The following is a 19,964-nucleotide window of genomic DNA, read 5'->3' on the forward strand; positions in this document are numbered from 1 at the left end:
CTAAGAACCAAACTATCTCCAAAAAAAATTAGCTAATGTTCAGTGCTCTTTTCCTGTCTCCTCAAATTTTACCAATTTTTCCCCAATTTTTCCACTACTTTTCCCAAATATTGGTCATAGGAAAAATCTGATTGCATATTCATAATCTACGACCTCGAATTAGTTGAAAAAATGACCTGGGTTGAAATCATTCGAAGAATAAAAAAGTTTGGATTTACAAGAATTAATAATAAAATTCATTCACGGTAGATAGAAAAAAGTTGATTTTTTCTATTCATAAAGAACCAATCTCTCTCCAAAAAATCAGCTCATGTTCAGGGCCTTTTTCCTGTCTGCTGCAGCTACAAAATGAGAAGAATACGATCAGGGTGCTGAGAAAAAAATTGAATTAACCTGATTTACCCTCAAAATTTACATCTTCTCATTGTTTTATTCAATTTTGTGATTAATTCAAATTTTACTGAAACGAATAACTTTTTTTTAATAATGCATTATATAAAGCTTCTTCCTCATTCAAATTCGAAGATATTTTCTAAGGAACCACTATCTATCAGGCGATTTTCAAAAATGTTTTTCCTACCCTGAAAGTCCTTTCCATTCTTTTCAATATTCGACCATTAAAGTTCAGATTTCAAGCAGAAAGCACGCTATTAGACACTTTGACTGCGAATATTCGAACAAATAGAAAAATATAGAACAAGTTGAGCTGATAAAAATTGTGCATAATCCACACTAATACTGCCTCGAATTGAAACTGTACTGTCTACCGTTTATGATCAACTCTCTGGTTTCTGAGGGCGAACCGGGACTCAAGCTCGCGGTGGTGGTGTTAGATATCGTTTCCCTAAGATCCGTATGTCTCATATCATCCCTCTCGAACACGTCTTCCTCTAGAATTTTTTCTAAATGTGCCTCGCCGTTCTGTATATGCAGACTGTGCGGGGGAGCGTTTTTGTTGAAGGGCGAATGAATGGGGGTGAGGTCCACTCCCCTCTCTTTATCCTCCCGTTTCTTCTCCATAGCCTTCCGGTGGATCTTGGTGGTCAGACAGCCGGTTTCCACGTCCCTCTCCAACCTATGGCCGCTCCTGGATCTAGTCAGCTGCCTCTGGACGTATTCGTTGAGGTCCTCTTCCTCCCTCTTGCTCACGATGAGGTTGAGGATCAACAGGAAGATTCCTATAAACACAACGAAGATACCTGTTGCTACCAGCTCGTTCCACCAGCCTCCGGTGGTCCAGGACATCATGTCGTCGGGCAGGAGGCCAGAACCGATGAGGAAGAGGCCGAACACCAGGAAGCAGACCCCGATGTGGAGCATCCCGATGCCGGAGGCCAAGGTGGGGTCGGCTGGAGGTCTCGACGACACTTTCTTGGATGGGGGGTGGTCGATGCTGTCCATGCTGCTCGTGCGGGAGGACAGTCTTCGTTCTCGCTCCCTCTTCTTGGCCTGTTCACGCAGCCTCCGCTGCCGTTTGATGGCCATGGCCGAGTGAAGTCCGGCCGAACCATGCATCTGGAAGCCACGGATTTTATCAGTCTTCATTTGTCAGTTCACATGCACTGCACACACTGCACACAGCACTGCACTTTATACGCACTGCACTGTACAATGTGATCAACAAATAAGCACTGTAAAAATGACAGTTTGGGATGAAAAATCGATAATGTTCGAGACTTTTGGTTCAATTTTGGAATTGGTACACTACAGAACTTTTTGAGAGAGGTACTGCATTAATTAAATTAATTTTTCATCTGGAATTGAGACCAAAACTTCAATGGTTTACTTTTGGATAGAATCATATGGTTTTGAAACAAATCTGATGGTCATTGACCACTCAAAAGCTAACAGAACTACCTCACAATTCAGCAATTTTGTAGGGCCATATAATCTCAGGATAAATTACTCTTTCAACGAAAAATCTAACCCAGGATTCTTATCAAGCTAAAGCCTCAAATGAACCAAAAATTATTCCTGATTATGAACATTCAATCAGCTGTTTAGTTTTGCTAGCTTGACGTTGTTTCTCCAATAATTGAAGAGCAAGAAAGTTTTTTACTGGATTAATAAATAAGCCTGAAATCGTTAAAAACAAAAAAACTACATACACTCGAGGTCGCTGGTCTAGCCTTAAAGGGGTATTAAAAAAGCGTTTCTTTAATTTCTGCCTTCATTTCACATGAAGGCGAAACTGCTTGACAAGTGTATAATACTTAATATAATATCTAATATTGAGTGTGATTTGAAACCGATTGTTGTAATTCAAGAGCACATACAAGGAATGAATATGAAGTACCCTGATTCATTTAGCAATGAAATAAAATATCACTTACTGCTGACTTCCTAACCACAATAAGCCATCGCATCAAATGAATAAATGCATTGTACATGATTGAAAAGCCAATTGTTCCAGCGTATTATACTGTTGAGCTCATGGAATATCTCTTTTACATTGTATATTGATGATTAATAGTTTTCGCAGTCGTTTCCTACATTTATACTTCAGTTTACCTATTTCTGCTTTCAATAGAATATTTCATCAGAGTTCATTTGATTCATTAGTTCTAATAATGAAGATTTTGAGCGAATATGATAAAGAAATTTATTAACTCACTGAAGTTTTCTGTCTGCGTCTTAGGATATGTGGAATTTGACAAACGAAGAAGAAACGAGCAATTCAAGACATAATAGTGTCAGTGTTTTGATCTCCTGTTTAATTTTCAATTTGGATTGGCAAAATTTCGTGAAAATTTTCCATAAGTTCTTCTTTTGCCGCAATAGCTGGTTTCTTTGAGCATTAACCGTGACTGCCAACTTTGACATCGATTTTGTGACCTCCTGTATATCCTGATTTGTGATTATGACTATTGCCTCCTAAACTTTATTCGTATTCCTCACGGAAGCCTTAAAAAGACAATTATTTTCCAAGGGAAAACCTCAAAGTTATTCATCTTTCATCAGAGCTGTATTTACAGAGTTCTTTTCGTTATTTCAGGTTTAAACCCAATTTCTACGAAAATTCTACATTCAAATAAGGCAGAATTTTATGAAGAATCAATTTTCAGGATAAAATATATATCAAGACATTAAAAAAACGAATGTTGGTGTCTTTCCCGCTGAAACCTAATGGAAATCTTGTGACACCCTGTGTAAATGAGAATTCCTGGCATGGAACATACTACAAAATTCATAATCCAATTCTTCTGGCTTACTCAATGTCAGTAAGGAATATTTTTCGAACTTCAAATTATTCTAACGGAGTGGCAGAAGACAAATGACATTACTCGAGATGACAGACAGTTCCAAAACATTAATCATCATTATAAACATGTTTGACTTCTGAATAAAAAGGAAGACGATTTGATTGCTAGAATCCTCTCGCCGATTTCAATTATTCAGATTCAACGAACAAACAAACAATCCACCTTTTCGAATCTCAAAGGAAGTGATTTATTATCAGACCGGAAACCGGAAACTTTGGAGGAGGCGGGATCGATTTCCTGTCAAAGTTCGGCCATTCTGAAATAAGAACGGCTTAGTCTAGTATCCTCAGATCTTTTTTTCGACATCTTATGTACCCTTCGTGTAAGATTGCAGCCTGTTTGAGGAGGGACTTTTTGTCTTCTATCAGACGTTGTTCGTTATATGTCTACGGGGAAAAATCATAAAAACTGAACTGTTCGCTATAGATGAATGAAATGCGGTTTTTTCTATTCGCGAAGAACCAATCTATCATCAGAAAAATCAGCTCATCTTCAGTGCCTCATTCCTTCTTGGTGCAGCTCCTCAAAGTTTGACCAATTCGAATATGTGGCTTCCATCTCTTATCCATAAACAAAAAATGCTGGATGGAATGTCAAATGAAATCGATCGCCAGAGAAAAACATAAATTTTCGCTCCATCAGGCTCAAACTAGTTTGACACTCCAATGACGGAAAGCTCACATCAGTCAGTGTCGCAAAAACACATTCTCATTCGTCCCAATTATACCAATTTTCACGATTCCATAACCTTGGCAGAATGCGGCAACAGACAGAATATGAGCGGCCATAAATTCGAATAAGGCCAAATTGAAGTGTAAGCGGGCTAGACAGGGAGCTGAATGCTGAATCTGCTGGATTCAAGCCGAACAGCTGACTCATACATCAAGCCTTTCTTCCTTCCAGATTCAGAAAAAGAACTAATATAGAAGGTGAATCGGAAATGTCAAATATTTCTGGGGAGGATAGAACTCCAGAAAAAAGTAGTATTTTTTCAACGAAATCGTGTTGTCACAACCCTTAAAAAGGTCCCTGTCTTCCCCAAAGTGCATATGGAAGGTTTTAGGACCATACTCAGTATAAGTAGGTTGATTAAATGACATATATTCCATTTGAATCTTATATGTGAGGAGTGGACTATATGGTATACCATCATGAAAGAGGCTTGAGAATTCAATATGATGTGAATCAACCCCCTCGTTGAAAATATTATAAGTTTATTCATTACTTTATGACCTAATTACTATTCAAAAATATTCGATGCACGTTGTTATTGATCGGTTTTCTGGGTTGTGAGAGCTGGCAGCTGAGAAGTGGAATGAATTTGGCGTTGATGTAAGAAAACTGCATGGGGTTTAGGTTATTTTTCCTTTTATCGTTTCCTGGCAACTAGGAGAACTTAGAGGGGTTGTCGAATAATAATGGCCGTTGCTTGAAATCCAAGAAAATCACGAAAAATACGAACCACTCAATCCTCAGTTTCGCTGCATTCAATATATACTTCCTCAACTTTTTAAATGGCCAACTTTTGGTCAGCAATACTTGCATTCAATTCGATGATCCATATGATAAAATTCATGAGAATTGGAATCATCATACCTAGATACTGTTATGTTCTGTCTCAGGATAGTTTCGAAATGTATAAAGTTCTCTTCATGGAAGTACCTTACTTAGGAATCATTAAGTAGAAGCGAGTCATTTGGGAAGTCCTTTAATATGAACGATCAATATTTGTTGGGCAAGTGGGCCTTTTTTCTTCGAGTGGCTTTTATTGTGAACAGAAAATTCTAGAGAATAATAACACTTTATGAACAATCAACAGTAGATTCTTGATTTCAAAAGAAACACTTTTTTATTTACCATTTTTTCCGAATCAGCGCGGTTTGAAAGATACAGGCTGTTGAAAAACCATAAAAACAAATGATGAAACAAACAATTCATCGAATGAAATGAATTTAGGAATATAGTTTTTCATTTACTCGATGAATCTTTTTCGAACACAAGATATCAACCACGTCTTCCAGTTTTCTCATTATGACCATTATGTACCATAAAAATACCAAAAATTCAAAGAACCCAACTCTTGAAACTAAGTTAGACGCTATCTAATGAATATTTGAACGTTTTGTAAAATAAAAGTATATCTCATATTTTCTCGTATAATGCGCCGTTTTCGAGTTATTTTATGTTCAAAAATCAAAAAGTACTTTGTGAAATTTGAAAAATTTGGTACTTTGGCTGAATACAACTCTGTTCAAAAGATCCACAGATGTGTAGTGTGACAGATTCAGCAAGTTATTCTGAAGGTAACTATGTTTTTCCAGGGGTGGCACAGCTCATAAGGAAAACTCAAAATGGCTATATCTTTTCATCAGGGCCGAATCAGAGTAAATGGTATAGGAAAAAATTGTTCCTTCCAACCTCAAGAATGCAGTGTTAAAATATCTGTACGAGTAAGAGACTCACCCTGTAGAGAATTAGGAAAATTAATTATCAGAGCACATAATTATCAACGACTTAATCGTCCATCTCCCAAAGAACACACATCATTAAACAGAATGATTTAATGTCACGAATTCCGTGACAAGGCGTCCCAGAATATTCCATGGAAACTCCAACTTGTGGATTATTCGGTTACAGTGGAATGAAAACCTCCTTTGTGTTGAACACAAGTATCACTAACTCATGCTTCAACATACATTAGCGAATCAGACGCCATCGGCTTAATGACCATAAACCAAACCCTTTCAAACTCGTCAAATATCGTCCAAATCCATATTCAGACCACTATGGTGGAGGTCCTCTGAATATATTCGTCAGCTCTTTGCGTTTCGGATTAATACATTTCCTTTGGAACGTGAATTAAAGTAATTACTGAACCAGTTTTAATCTGATCTATACATATTCAATTATTCAGACTTCATTAATTGAAATTTAATTTCATCGTGATAACATGAATAGTTCCATGTCGATTTTTCTCACTTTTTTCAAGTGACTTGCTCACAATTAGAAAATAATCATTTCACAATTTCCCTCCATCTAGGAAAAGTTTTCCATATAATTTGGGTTAGGTAGACCCTATAGAAACTGACCTTTTTTTACACGAATATGAATTCCATGATGAAGAATGTGTGATAGGCACAACCTTATCATCAAACTTATGTGTTTGACGAATCTGGATCAGCCAATGAGTAGAAACAGCTTCGTGAGAAAGTCAACAGTATTGTGGACAAACACAATCTTGTACCTGAATTCTACAGACTAGATTTGTCCCAGCAAATTGTAAGGGATGACCATAAGGAACATTATTACAGAACTTCATGATGAGGTAACTTAGGCAATAAGTTTACCCACACCTCTGCTTCCGGCACATTCCTCATTGTTAATATCAGCAACTACACAACTATCTGAGACCTAACCAAATTGAGGATCTTCAGACAAAGGGTAAATGGGAAATTCCATACTGTTGAAATAATATCATTGCTTTATCAATCATTATATTAAATTTCTATCTAATCTGTGTCAACCATATTGAACGTGTTTTGCTCCATTGTCTTATGGCAAGAGAATCCTGCTTTGGTCACTGCTGATATTTTAGTTCATAAAATACTACTTCTTTTGTTCATGTGGATGTCCACCTAGGGTTGTTTTACTAGACAGCCCTAAATTTAAAATTTGTTCACTGCCCAAAATGGCTTTGAACATATTTGAGGTAGAAATCAATAAAACAATCTTCAGGATATTTCATGCGACAATCTAGTGGTGAAAAATAGAAAAAAATCTTAATAGAAAAAGAAGACAGTAAAATGTTAAACTGTTCGTTCGGTTTAAGACTGTAGGACAATATGCCCACTCAAGATTGATACAATACTTGGTGCAGTGTGTTTTAAATTTGAACAATACTACATTGTAGTGCATTTCGATCAGGAAGTGTCAATTTGAGGGGCTATTTCACGGAAAATATCCACCCTATTTGTACATTTTCCGTTCTTAGCTATCGTGACAAAAACTGCCACGCTGAATTGATCGCAGACAGCTCAGCACTACACCTGTTGAATATTTCATACGCTTTTAGCTGGATGGGAGTTGGCGTCTTGTTTGAGCAGATTTCTCGTGGACTAAGAGATTTATTATCAGTGTAACTGGGATCATTCGGTTTCTATAGCCGAGGAATTTCTCTTGGTTCTTAATCATTCATCCCCAACAAACATTAATCTATTTAGGCAACGGCTCTTTGCTTCAGAAGAAAAATTCATTAGTTTTGTCAACATACGAGGATGTATTGATATATTGTTAGCCTAGACCAGTTCCATGCATAAAAAAATATTGCGTTACTATAGCAACGAACAATAACTCATTAGAAGTGTCAGTGTGAAGTTTGAGGTCAAAAAGTGAACCAGAATTACGCAATAAATTAAAAGAAAGTAGATGTCCACCCAAATCATGAAAATCGAAAAATGGGTCTATCGAGCCATCATCAAATACCTGTATTTAAAAGGGTTAAGAGGTAAGCAGATTTACGAAGATATGCTTAATACCCTTGGTGATCAATGTCCTTCGTATGCGACCATGAAAAATTGGACTTCAAGCTTCAAAAGAAATAAATTTTCCATTGAAGATGATGACCGATCGGGAAGGCCAGTTTCAGTGTCAGTGTCCGAAAATATCGATGCACTCCATGACAGGATTTTATCAGACCGTCGAATTGGGCTAAAACGGATATCTGAAGCACGGAATATTTCATACGAACTCGTTCATCATATAGTTTACGTCAATTTGGACATGAGAAAAATTGGATCCCCAAATGTTTGCACCCAAAAGCGTGCAAGGGTATATAGAAGCATCGCGTTCGATCTGTGCTCGATTTGAAAACGATGTACACTTCTCAAACCGAATTGTTACTATGGATGGGACTTGGAGACATTTCTACGATCCGGAAACAAAGCAACAATCGATGGAATGGCGACACTCTGGTTCTCCAAGACCTAAGAAGTTTCGTGTCCAAAAATCTGCTGGAAAAGTTCTTGCTTCAGTTTTTTGGGATTGCCATGGAGTAACCGTGATTGATTTTTTGTATAAGGGTAGAACAATAACCGGAGATTACTATTCGACATTACTGACCACTCTACAGGACAAAAATAAAGAGAAAAGACTCGGAAAGCTATCCAAAGGTGTTTTGTTTTTGCAGGAGAACGCCTCTGCACACAAATCTCATGTTGTTAAGCAAAAAATTCGTGATTTAGGGTTCGAATTACTAGAACACCTTCCTTATTCACCAGATTTGGCTCCATACGACTATCATCTCTTTCCTCAACTGAAAAAAGTTTTAAAGGTAGTAAATTTTCTTCCGACGAGGAGGTGATAAGAGCTGTGGAGCACTGGTTTGCATAGCAAGAAGAAACATTTTTTTTGAAAGGTCTGGAGACGTTGCAAGTTCGCTGTGATAAATGTATCCAATGAAGAGGAGAATATGTTGAGTAATAAAACATTTCGACATTGAAATTTTGTTTGGTTCTATAGTAGGCTAAACATTTTTCAATATATTCTCGTAGTTCACGAATGAAAAGGCCATGGAGGCTGTTTTTACCGATGTTTTCATTATAAGGGCGCCTGTTGAATGTTCTAATACATTCATATCGTACCTACCGTGTACCTACAAGTAAACAGCTCCTATCGGTAACGTAATAGCACAGTATAGTGTCTATATACTGTGGTGATAGCACAGAACCTGTCCGCATTTAGGTTAATGGAAAATTGAACGTAAGGCAACCCGACACTCAGAAAGAACAACAGCAAAAGTAGGTCTTATTTACCTTGTGTGTGTTTTTTTTCTCCTTTTGCTTCGGACAGAAGGTCGAGGAAAATCACATCGTCAGCGCCTTTATCGATTTGGCCAGAAGCGCCGAATTGGTCCCAAACTAATTTAAATGCTACGGAAGGGCATAATTGTCAATTTCCTCGGTATAATTTCAGGGAGTTTTCGGGCAGCAAGTATGCAAATAACAAGGGCAGGTAATGTTGCGGTTGTGGTGGCGTTTAACTGGCTTGTGCGTCTTAAATGATGATTGTCTGCAAAAAAAATTCGGGATTAAATTAACACTGGAGCTAAATACAGATTATATGGATTGTCATCAAGTATCGACCACATAAATTCAATATTAGTATCAGTCAATATACAGTCACCAATCATTTTATTTTGAAAGTAACAATACTTTATTGTTAATTTATATCCATTCTATTATTATTTCTATCAAGGGAGGTTCCAGTGGGGGGGCTCTTAAATTTGTATATTGGTTGCAAAAAGGTGGATGCATAAGTTACTAATTCTATACAGGGGTGACAATTTGAAAACTTGCCAGGCCAATTATGTCTCGACAAGGATGTTTTCAGAGAAAATGCCGGAACAGGTCAATTTTTATTCGGAGGGAGACATATTTTGAGCAGAATTGTAAGCCGAAATCTTCTCAACCCTAGATGTAGGAGCTATCACCCCTAAATTCTCAATAGGGAATAGGGGGTGAGCTATACCTCAATTGGAAGATCACTTGATCCTCTACATGGATACTGCAAATTCTTAATAAGTCCTTGAAGTAGTTACAGGGGCTGACAATTCGAAAACTTGCCTGGCCAATTATGCCTCGACAAGGATGTTTTTAGAGTGCCGGAACAGGTCACTTTTTATTCGGAGGGGAACATGTTTCTAACAGCATTGTAAGTCCAAATCTCCCCAATCTTAGGTGTAGGATTTGTGACCCCTAAATTCTTAATAGGGAATAGAGGGTGAGCTAAACCTAAATTGGAAGACAATATGTCCCTCTACATAATACTATTGTCTTCCAATTGAGGTATAGCTCACCCCCTATTCCCTATTAAGAATTTAAGGGTAACAAATCCTACACCTATGATTGAGAAGATTTTGGCTTACAATTCTGCTAGAAACATGCCCCCCTCCGAATAAAAATTGACCTGTTCCGGCATTTTCTCTGAAAACATCCTTGTCGAGACATAATTGTTCTGGCAAGTTTTCAAATTGTCAGCCCCTGTAAATACTTCAAGGACTCAATGGAAATTTGCAAACCATAGTATTCATGTAGGGGATGGTGATCTTTCAATTGAGGTATAGCTCACCCCCTATTCCCTATTGAGAATTTAGTGGTGATAGCTCCTACACCAAGGGTTGAGGAGATTTCGGCTTACTATTCTGCTCAAAATATGTCCCCACCTACTAATATAACAGTGCAACACTGTACCTATTTATTCCTATTTGTCCTGTCATACAAAAATAATTTGAATATTGGTTGCAAAATGGTGAATGCATCAGTTACTTATCCTTTTTTTATATTGTACCTATATGTATATCAATACACAAAACCTCAAAGTATTCTTAGGTTTGAAAAATATGTTGGTATAATTCCCCAGCAATGGGAACAAACAATGTTACCTTCATTAGCTTGCAAATTTTTCCTCAGAAGAGATGAAGATTTCTTGTTATACCTCCAATTAACTCGAATTTCATTATGATATTGTCATTTTCCAACCCCTGCTTCTTTTCCAATTATCCTAATTGATTCAGACTAATTACGAAAATTGACACAACGTTCTTGAGCTCAGTCCTGCTGAATATGAATAAGGGATGGCGACAAAAATCTAGGAATTGTTTCTAGAGTGAATCAGCTAACTGGGATCGATTAGCTCATTATATTCTGTCAAATATTGTTTTCTTTCCATTGAATTACAGCCAATCAAAAGTTATATTATGATGGCGTGAATAGAAGTATGGACTGCGAAGTGCTTGGTTAATAGCACAGACTATTCGTTAGGTTTTATAGTTGGCAATGATCGTAAGTAAAAGATGGGGGGTATCCATTATTCATGTAGCTATTATTATATTCCTTTATTGTTATAGTTTCTTTGGTGAAAAGGAATAATATTATCTTTTAAATAATTCAAATTTCTTGGACCTTTGATAGAGTAATTTATGTTCATTGAAGAACTACTCAATTTCTCTGCACACTTTTTGATGATGAGTAGGTATTCATCGGATATTAAGAGTTTTATTTTGTAAAGCTTTATTTTAACGACTTCATTTCCTTTCTATCGTCATAAATCCGAATAGAACAAGGGTTCAAAGGTTTTACTAAAGGTATATTAAAACTATCCCTATTGTGTTATGGATTTGAGTTTGGTTGAAAATTTTAAATCTGTTACATTATGTAGAGTTGTGAATGTGTAGAAAATGACTCAAAAGAACTATGCTACGTCATTAGTTTAGTAGAAAAGGGGTGATTTGAAGTGGTTGTATTTTACATGTGTAAATGCTATTTTCCGTAGTCAGCATTGAGAATGATTTCTTCGATCGTTTCATGTTGTCACGTATAAGCTACGTTCAGTCGATTGCAAAATCTAATTTCGATGGAGATGGATATGTTCACTAAGAACAAGGACGAGCTTAACTGAGACGAAGCGAATTGAATTCTGTTGCCTTTGTTCCGACTGAATTCTGGATTCGATTCAGATCTGAAATAAATCCATCAGTCGCTCGAATTTACATTTTATTTACTGGCAGGATCCGTCTACACTTTGCCAGATTGTTTTTCAGCAGTCACTAGTGGGTTTCAGTTGATTATTCCACGTAGAAAAACATACAAATTGACCACAAAGACGAAAAGCCTTGTCGGAGACTCCATCTACATTTGTTTTTGCTTCAACTTCATCTTAAGTTCATTTCTAGTGGTCCAGTTGATGCTCTATGTGTCCTTATTTTGTAGGTTCTGTGTGGAAACCTCATCCTTGCTTAGTCATGGCTTTGTATTTCCAGTTTTAAGTTTGAAATGTTTCCATTTATTCTATTAGCAGTATAAAGAATATATCTAAAAAGTTTCATCCTCATTAGATCGAAACTTTGTAAACAACCAGAAAAATAATATATTGCCCTTGTTTTTAATACACAAAAGAGCTGTCCGACCTAGAATCCGCCAACTACAGAAAAAAAATTCATGTACAGTGAGCATACATACCACGTTTTAATATGAATATCACAAGCCAGAGCAATTCAGCACTTTAAAATGTCTGACAATGAAATGTATTCTCTGTCAACTGAATTCCTCCGGTTTCAACGTTGACAGATATTCTTCGTTATATGAAACTAGAATATTTATGCATATCTTCCACATTCTCTTGTAATCGATTCTGACAAAAATGGGAAAGAGAATAGGACAATTGTTAGGGATTTGAATCCTGAATAATTCATGAGTTATCATGCAGAAATAAAAGCTGTCTGGGAATTGTATGAACGATCCTGAAATTCGATGTTACGATTGGAAGAAATGCTGATTACTTTCTACAAAAAAAATTTAGGACAGCGATCAAATTTCAGTATATGTACATGTCATTTTTCATATCAGATACTTGAAGCTTCACCCTTATATTTATTGCAGGAAGTAGAAATATTGGACTCGATATAATGCACACATATAATCACACTATTTTGTGTGATAATATGTTTTATCAATAGACAGAGATTTAGTCAATATATTGCTTATAATTATCTTCACTTAGTGGATAAAATTCCCACAATTTGAAGGATTAATAATAACATCATTATACCTCATTAGAAACAGGATATTTTAAATCTCATCCTCCATTTTCGGAAGAGTTTTAAAGGGTACTCGTAAATTAATAGTCAGATTAATGCTCCCCTTTTTTAATATCGTAAACTGCCATTAAAAAGTGATCAGGGTGGTGAATTTACTATCTGCAGTTTATGAGAAGTGTTTCTGGTTTGGGAACAAATTTTTATCGATAGGTAGCCTAATATACCGTTTATCGATATTCAGAATTCACTTAACTTGAACTTGAATTGAAATCGCTAATGAATAAGTTGAATCATGAGTCAGTAAGGTCTGCAACAATACTCGAAGATGCTATTGTTAAGATAAATTGAAATAATATGATTCAGTTTCTAATTATGGATTTTATCCACGATCCTAATCTATTCATTGTTTGAGTATTATGATATTCACACTCACTGATTATCTATCAAACATTTATTAATCACATGTGATTCACTGGTCTATCAAACTTAATGGCCATAACCAGAGACAGAGTATCTGAACATAGGAATAATTGGATTTAAGTTGTCAGACTGTAAATGAATAATGTAATAGTTTATAGTAGTATGCGATAAAATCTGTTTATTGAATTGATGTGGTCTGTACTGATGAAAATCCTTAACTAAACTAGTAAATGAACTGCATGCTTTGATAACACGTGTTTCGCTATAACATTACAATATTCAGGTCCATTTAAAAGTACACCTCACTCACCTGAAGATTCTATTATGATAGCGAAACAGATGTAGTTTAACATAAAGCCTAGTTTAAAATCATCTTGGAAATCAAATTAATCTAGTCCAGTTGAATTCATTAGATGTCAGAATTGCAGCAACTGCTGATCGATTTATATGAATGTCTATTTTTTGAGCTGATCTCAAGTTTCATGGAATCCAACCAGAACATTCATAACATACCAACTTGAAAATATTTCTGCAGAGTGAAATAGTGTAATATTGCTTTCAGACCAATTTTTGGAATTAAATATTTGAGGACATATTTAATTTAACTTTCACTGATTAAACTTGTGAATAGGATGTCTCAGATTGTTCTTGTTAATCAACAACTACCTTATTGAGATTGTCTTACAAATGCAGAATGTTTTTTTGGAAAAACATCATCAAAACTGCTGAGCCGAATGAGATATTGTATTCAGGATAGGATATTAGAAGTGAGAAGATCTGAAATTTATTGACTACGATGATGTGGACATGTCATGTATCAGGATAAATTGCTCCTCCCAAAAACTTCAGGGTTACTTGATGGATATCGATCAATATGATTTATCACCAGTCAAAATACCTAATCGTTTTTGCGAGTTGAAAAACTCATCGTCTATCATTCCATATTGGCTAGTGCAGACGAGAGAGTTTTCTGCCATAAACATAAATTTCTCCTTCAATCTCCACCTGACTGATTCCTTTGACAAATGGGATGCTGCTAATCAAGTTTTTACGTTCGCTTGATAAATTCTGAATCGACCTGCTTATTTTTAATCTCCAACCCAATCCAGAGACAAACTTTTGTCTCTGCCCAATCCCATGCCTGATAAACATGGCATGCGTAAGGTAAATGACGCAAGAAAAATATTTATTTATTGATCTAATGGAATACAAAAGGGCATAGCCCAAAAAGAGAACATATTTAAAATAACAATCACGGAGTGACCCTCGAGGAACTCCTAGTTATCCTGAAATATATTCCTAAAAGATCTCCCTAATAAATTCATTGATATTGGGTGTTTCAAAGTATCTTAAGTTCTGTTTCCTCATATCAGTCATTACAACCAATAATTCCTTCACCTTTAAAGTTCAATTTTGTACGATAATTTCGTCAGATGATATCCATTTCTTACTGGGCAAAATAGCTTCCAAAATCCTCCTGTACATCTGGGTCACAAAGAAAGCCATGTCATAAGATCTTGTTATATCCTTGTTATGATATCACACTCCTCTTATAACCTCATTAAAGAGGATGTCAGTGCTATTCGAAATTGTTATCACTGTGTGAATTATTGTTTACTCTAAACATCTGACATTATTTTCTTTTCAGCTCGATGAACAGAATTTACAGCAACATCACTGAAACATGTCGCTAGTTGGACAAAATGAAATGGGGCACTTTGTCAGCATTGTTTCTGCCATTAAGTCTGGTTGAATGGGTGGAAATAATGAAGCAGTAGGTGTATGTGAACAAGCATTTTGTCTGAACAGGTGGAACATGTTTGTTTCCATGTTCATTCGAATGATACGAAAAAAAGATAAAGCAAAATATAACTATATCTAATGAAAGTCTTTGTTTGAGTTACCTAAAGTACAATTCAGTTCATTCCGAATTTTTTTGTCTCATTCTCTTCCACTATTTTACCTGTCATTTCATTATCGATGGAAATTTTGAAGCGAAAATCTTCCCTTTGAACATATTCTTTCGGCTTGTTCATGAATAATTCTTAAGCCGCTCTGCTGGCATCAGCTGTGTACTTTAAAATCCCAAATGTCAAGGATTCCCTCCCTGGTAAGGTCAAAGGTGACTATTTCAATTATCTTCAGGCTCGTGCAGACTCTCTCTTAATTCAAAATATTTAATAATTAATGAGACATGGGGAAAGCTCCTCTTAGCTTAGAACATGATGAGAATCCAACAGGGGATTTTAATTTGTTGCTTTATAGGAGAACCAGCCTCCTTGCTTAAATTAAAATTGAGCATATCTGTTATTTTAGAAACGACGACTCTTTTATGAATTTCGAACAAGATGGGTTTCACTTTCAGTAGAAAAACGAAATTTCAAACAAGGAATGATAATTATCGAGACTGAAATGATTCAGATTCTATTTGGAAACACTTCGCTGAATAGGTGTGGTTGTCAACGGTCAACAAACAAATGTTGATAGCCTCTGTTTGCCATTCATGTACTTCAGCTGGAAACATATTTAATCCAATAACACAATGCAGACCAACAAATCCAATCATAATAATCCTAAAATGAAAGTGAATATGTTTTCAATGTCTCCAATTGATGAACAACAGGATTAAGAAAGAATGCGAAGAGATGATTATAAACTCTAGCTTCTCAACATGATCCTTGTTATTATGCCAGGATCAAGAGTCTTTTCATGGTGGATGTGGTATTATGGTGCAACATTTCTTGCATTACGCAGATAAGACGATTTTTAGTTTTGTGTCAACTGAGACTGAAATTAGCGCAGAAAAATAGTCACTTTCACTCCATATTCCTCGAGGATTTTAGAAGGTTTGAGAGTTCACTATTTTTAGTGAATTTGTTATACCTGATACGAATTGTAGTCATCATAAAAGATATAAAACAAGCTACACCTGTATCATGTTACATTTCAGATTGAATTGGTGTATACCAGACAAGAATTTCTTAAAATGGTTTTGAATTTAACTTAGAATACAGTTAATATTATGGAGTATCTAAGGAAGAGAATAATTCTGATCCGTATTGTATTAGAAGTCTCAATAGATCTCTTATTGAAACAAGGGGATCTCGAATTACCTTATCGATAATAGGATACACCAATTTCGAGAAAACCCTGAAGATATTAGTGAGGAAATTGTCCAACACAATACCGAGAATTATGGAATTACCTTTAATCAGATACTCAGAAACTATCGCATTTATTTCAAAGCAATAATCATTCCATGAAGACTACGAGGAATACAGCACAAATGCAGAAATACAACAACAAAACCATCCATAGTTTTACCCTTTCTTCATCAATAATTTCAATATAACGAGTACACTAAGTTAAAAGCAATTCCAACATTTTACATCACGAGCTCATCTCAAGTAAAATCTCCAAAGTCCAAATCAAATAAAGTCGAGGACTTGGAAAATCAACGAAATTGCGTCCTTCGAGAAACATCTTGTTTTCCTTCGACATACTCGTGAGGTCTGAAAACAACATTGCCTGACAAATGTCACCCAGCGCGAAAGAAAACATATCCAAGACAGTCTAAAATAACAACGTAAACAAAGGAGGTAATAACATCCAACAACGCACTCACCAGGTAAGTGTTCTTGGTAAAAGACGCCACTGAAGATGCCCCTTTTCTGCACTGATCACTTCAGAAGAAACTCGGCGGTTAAAATCGACCCTATATAGTTACGTCTTGTGGAAACTATAACTCTGCCACTAGGTGAAACGGTATCACTATAGGACCGTGAGTCTGCTCTGTTTGGAGGGTGGTCTACAACTGATGGCAGCATGGGGCGGCTCCCCCGGTATTGATCTAGAAACAACCCCCAACCCCTCCAGAATCTCCCCACACAGCCGGGGCATTGCACTTGCCTCCACACTACAGGGATGCATTCAACACTGCGGTTAATTCGGACAATCAATTTTTTCTGAGAGAATTTGGACGAATCAAATTGTTGGGAAATGGGGTTTAGACCTGGAAAATCCATTTGGAATTGAAGTAGATTAGTGGCTTCAGGAAACTATAACTGAATGTGCTTGATGAAAGAAATGTGATTTAACTGCTGAAGCTTTCTTTTTCATAATTCGTTATACACAAACATGGTGATAATTCATTAAATATGAAATAGGAATATAAAGTATCATCTCATGATAATAGTAAGCCAAGAAATTTGCCTATCAGATAACTAGATCTACTTTTTTCAATAGGTTCATCCAGCCCTGGCAGGACCACCATCTTCCTTGTATGTTAGGATGTCTATGATACTGTCTGTTCTGGTACTGTGTTCAGTTGCTTTTTAATTTGCTCCTGAATTTTCGAAATAACGACCCTTATTTCATACACTTAGCTGTTTTTGAGCAATGTTAACAAACCAACAAATTCGTGTTGCCATTTGAAAGAACAGAACCTATATTTGAGTATCTAAGAGGATATATTGAAAAATTATTAGCCTAATATAGAACCAAACAAAATTTCAATGTCAAAATATTTTATTACTCAACATATTCTCCTCTCAATTGGATACATTTATTACAGCGAACCTGCAACGTCTCTAGATCTCTAAAAAAAAACATTTCTTTTTGCTCTGCCAACCAGACCTCCACAGCTTTTATTACTTCCTCGTTAGAAAAAAAATTTACGACCTTTTAAACTTTTTTCAGTTGAGGAAAGAGATGATAGTCGAATGGAGCCAAATCAGGTAGATAAGGAGGGTGTTCTAGTAATTCAAACCCTAAATCACGAATTTTTTGCATGGCAACATGAGATTTGTGTGAAGGGGCGTCGTCCTGCAAAAACAAAACACCTTTGGATAGCTTTCCGCATCTTTTCTCTTTAATTTTATCCCGTAGAGTCGTCAGTAATATCGAATAGTAATCTCCGGTTGTTATTCTACCCTTATCCAAAAAATTAATCATGATTACTCCAAAGCAATCCCAAAAAACTGAGGCAAGAACTTTTCCAGCAGATTTTTGGACACGAAACTTCTTAGGTCTTGGAGAACCAGAGTGTCGCCATTCCATCGATTGTTGCTTTGTTTCGTAGAAATGTCTCATCCATAGTAACAATTCGGTTTAAGAAGTCTACATCGTTTTCAAATCGAGCACAGATCGAACGCGATGCTTCTACCCTTGCACGCTTTTGGTCAACATTAAAACATTTGGGTATCCATTTGTCAGCAATTTTTCTCATGTCCAAATTGACGTGAACTATATGATGAACGCGTTCGTATGAAATATTCAGTGCTTCAGATATCCGTTTCAGCCCAATACGACGGTATGATAAAATCATGTCATGAACTGCATCGATATTTTCGGGGACTGACACAGAAACTGGCCTTCCCGATCGGTCATCATCTTCAATGGAAAATTTACCTCTTTTGAAGCTTGTAGTCCAACTTTTCACGGTCACATACGAAGGACATTGATCACCAAGGGTATTAAGCATATCTTCGTAAATCTGCTTAACTCTCTCAACCCTTTTAAATACAGGTACTTGATGATACTCGATACTCGATACTCCAATTTTTCGATTTTCACAATTTCGGTGGACAGCTTCTTTCTTTTAATTTATTGCGTAACTCTGGTTTACTTTTTTGACCTCAAACTTCACACTGACACTTCTAATGAGTTATTGTTCGTTGCTATGGTAACGCAATCTTTTTTTTTATGCATGGAACTGGTCTAGGTTAACTAGATATCAATACATCCTCGTATACTCAAATACTTTTCAAACGATTTTGTTCTTAGGTAAATAAGGAAGTGGATATACGCGTTAAACCAATACGTCCTTTATCGACTAAAGTTAGATACAAGTTTTCGGCATTTCATTTATATGAATTATTTGGTTTCTTGAGGTGAACAATACACCTTTTTATTTTCTGTAGACTCCCAGCTTGAGAATACCTGGAAAATAGTTGATGCAATAGAAAATAGACAAGCGTTAGAAACTCCAAACACGAGGTTTGACAAAAAAGTTTCAACGTTACTGTTTTGGGCTCGTGTGTATAGAACACCCGATTACTTGATATACCGTAAAACCATATCGATTCCTATTTTGGTGAAACGTTCGTATTTTTTGACGTGCTAGTTCTCTTCGATATGCTCCGAAGAATATAGTCTTGTCAACGGGTAATGGTTTTTCTTGTTTTCTCAGAAGAAGTCTCCTATTACTCTCGATGATATAAATTGCTCCGACGCAATATCCGATAACACTTCAGTTTCTGAGTGGAAATTCTGAAGATGGCCAAATGGAAACGTTCAGTTTTTACTGGGAGGAAAATTGGTTATATTTCCCTTCTCCAATGATATACAGGATGCCCCAATTTTCCCTACGTATGGTTGATCTTCTCAAACAGGTGTCAAATAGATAGAGCAACTATTATTGATGATTTCCCAAGTTTTGGGAAGATGGGATGAGTTGTCCATTCCGCCATCTTACACTATGTCAGCAGACTGTGCAAACAGGCTTGTAGATAAAGACCATCAGCTTTCCTCCTCAAAATGTTCCAATAACCTAATAACCAACCTTGTAGTTTCTCATTTAGAACGTATTAGGCGCCTTTCTGGTTAGATCAAGCGTTAATACGAAATTGTTAGGTTTATTCACACCACTTGAGGACCTGAACTTGCGGATTCTTGAAGTGGATAAGCTT

At 36.3% G+C, this 19,964-nt stretch overlaps 1 protein-coding gene across 2 annotated transcripts; it reads right to left on the minus strand.

Moving 5' to 3' along the window:
* Nucleotides 1-74: 74 nt before the first annotated feature.
* Nucleotides 75-17,076, minus strand: LOC123317440. Of its 2 annotated transcripts, XM_044903981.1 has the most exons (3): nt 16,901-17,076; nt 9,074-9,329; nt 75-1,515 (listed from the first exon to the last, which is right to left on the minus strand). In XM_044903981.1, the coding sequence occupies exon 3, from the start codon at nt 1,513-1,515 to the stop codon at nt 733-735; it is 783 nt and encodes a 260-aa protein (XP_044759916.1). In that variant the 5' UTR covers nt 9,074-9,329; nt 16,901-17,076; the 3' UTR covers nt 75-732. The 2 variants fall into 2 exon arrangements, with proteins under 2 accessions (XP_044759916.1, XP_044759915.1); XM_044903980.1 differs by lacking the exons at nt 9,074-9,329; nt 16,901-17,076 and adding an exon at nt 2,334-2,372.
* Nucleotides 17,077-19,964: the final 2,888 nt, after the last annotated feature.

Source organism: Coccinella septempunctata, chromosome 7 (assembly GCF_907165205.1).
Source record: "Coccinella septempunctata chromosome 7, icCocSept1.1, whole genome shotgun sequence".
Lineage (NCBI taxonomy): Eukaryota > Metazoa > Arthropoda > Insecta > Coleoptera > Coccinellidae > Coccinella > Coccinella septempunctata.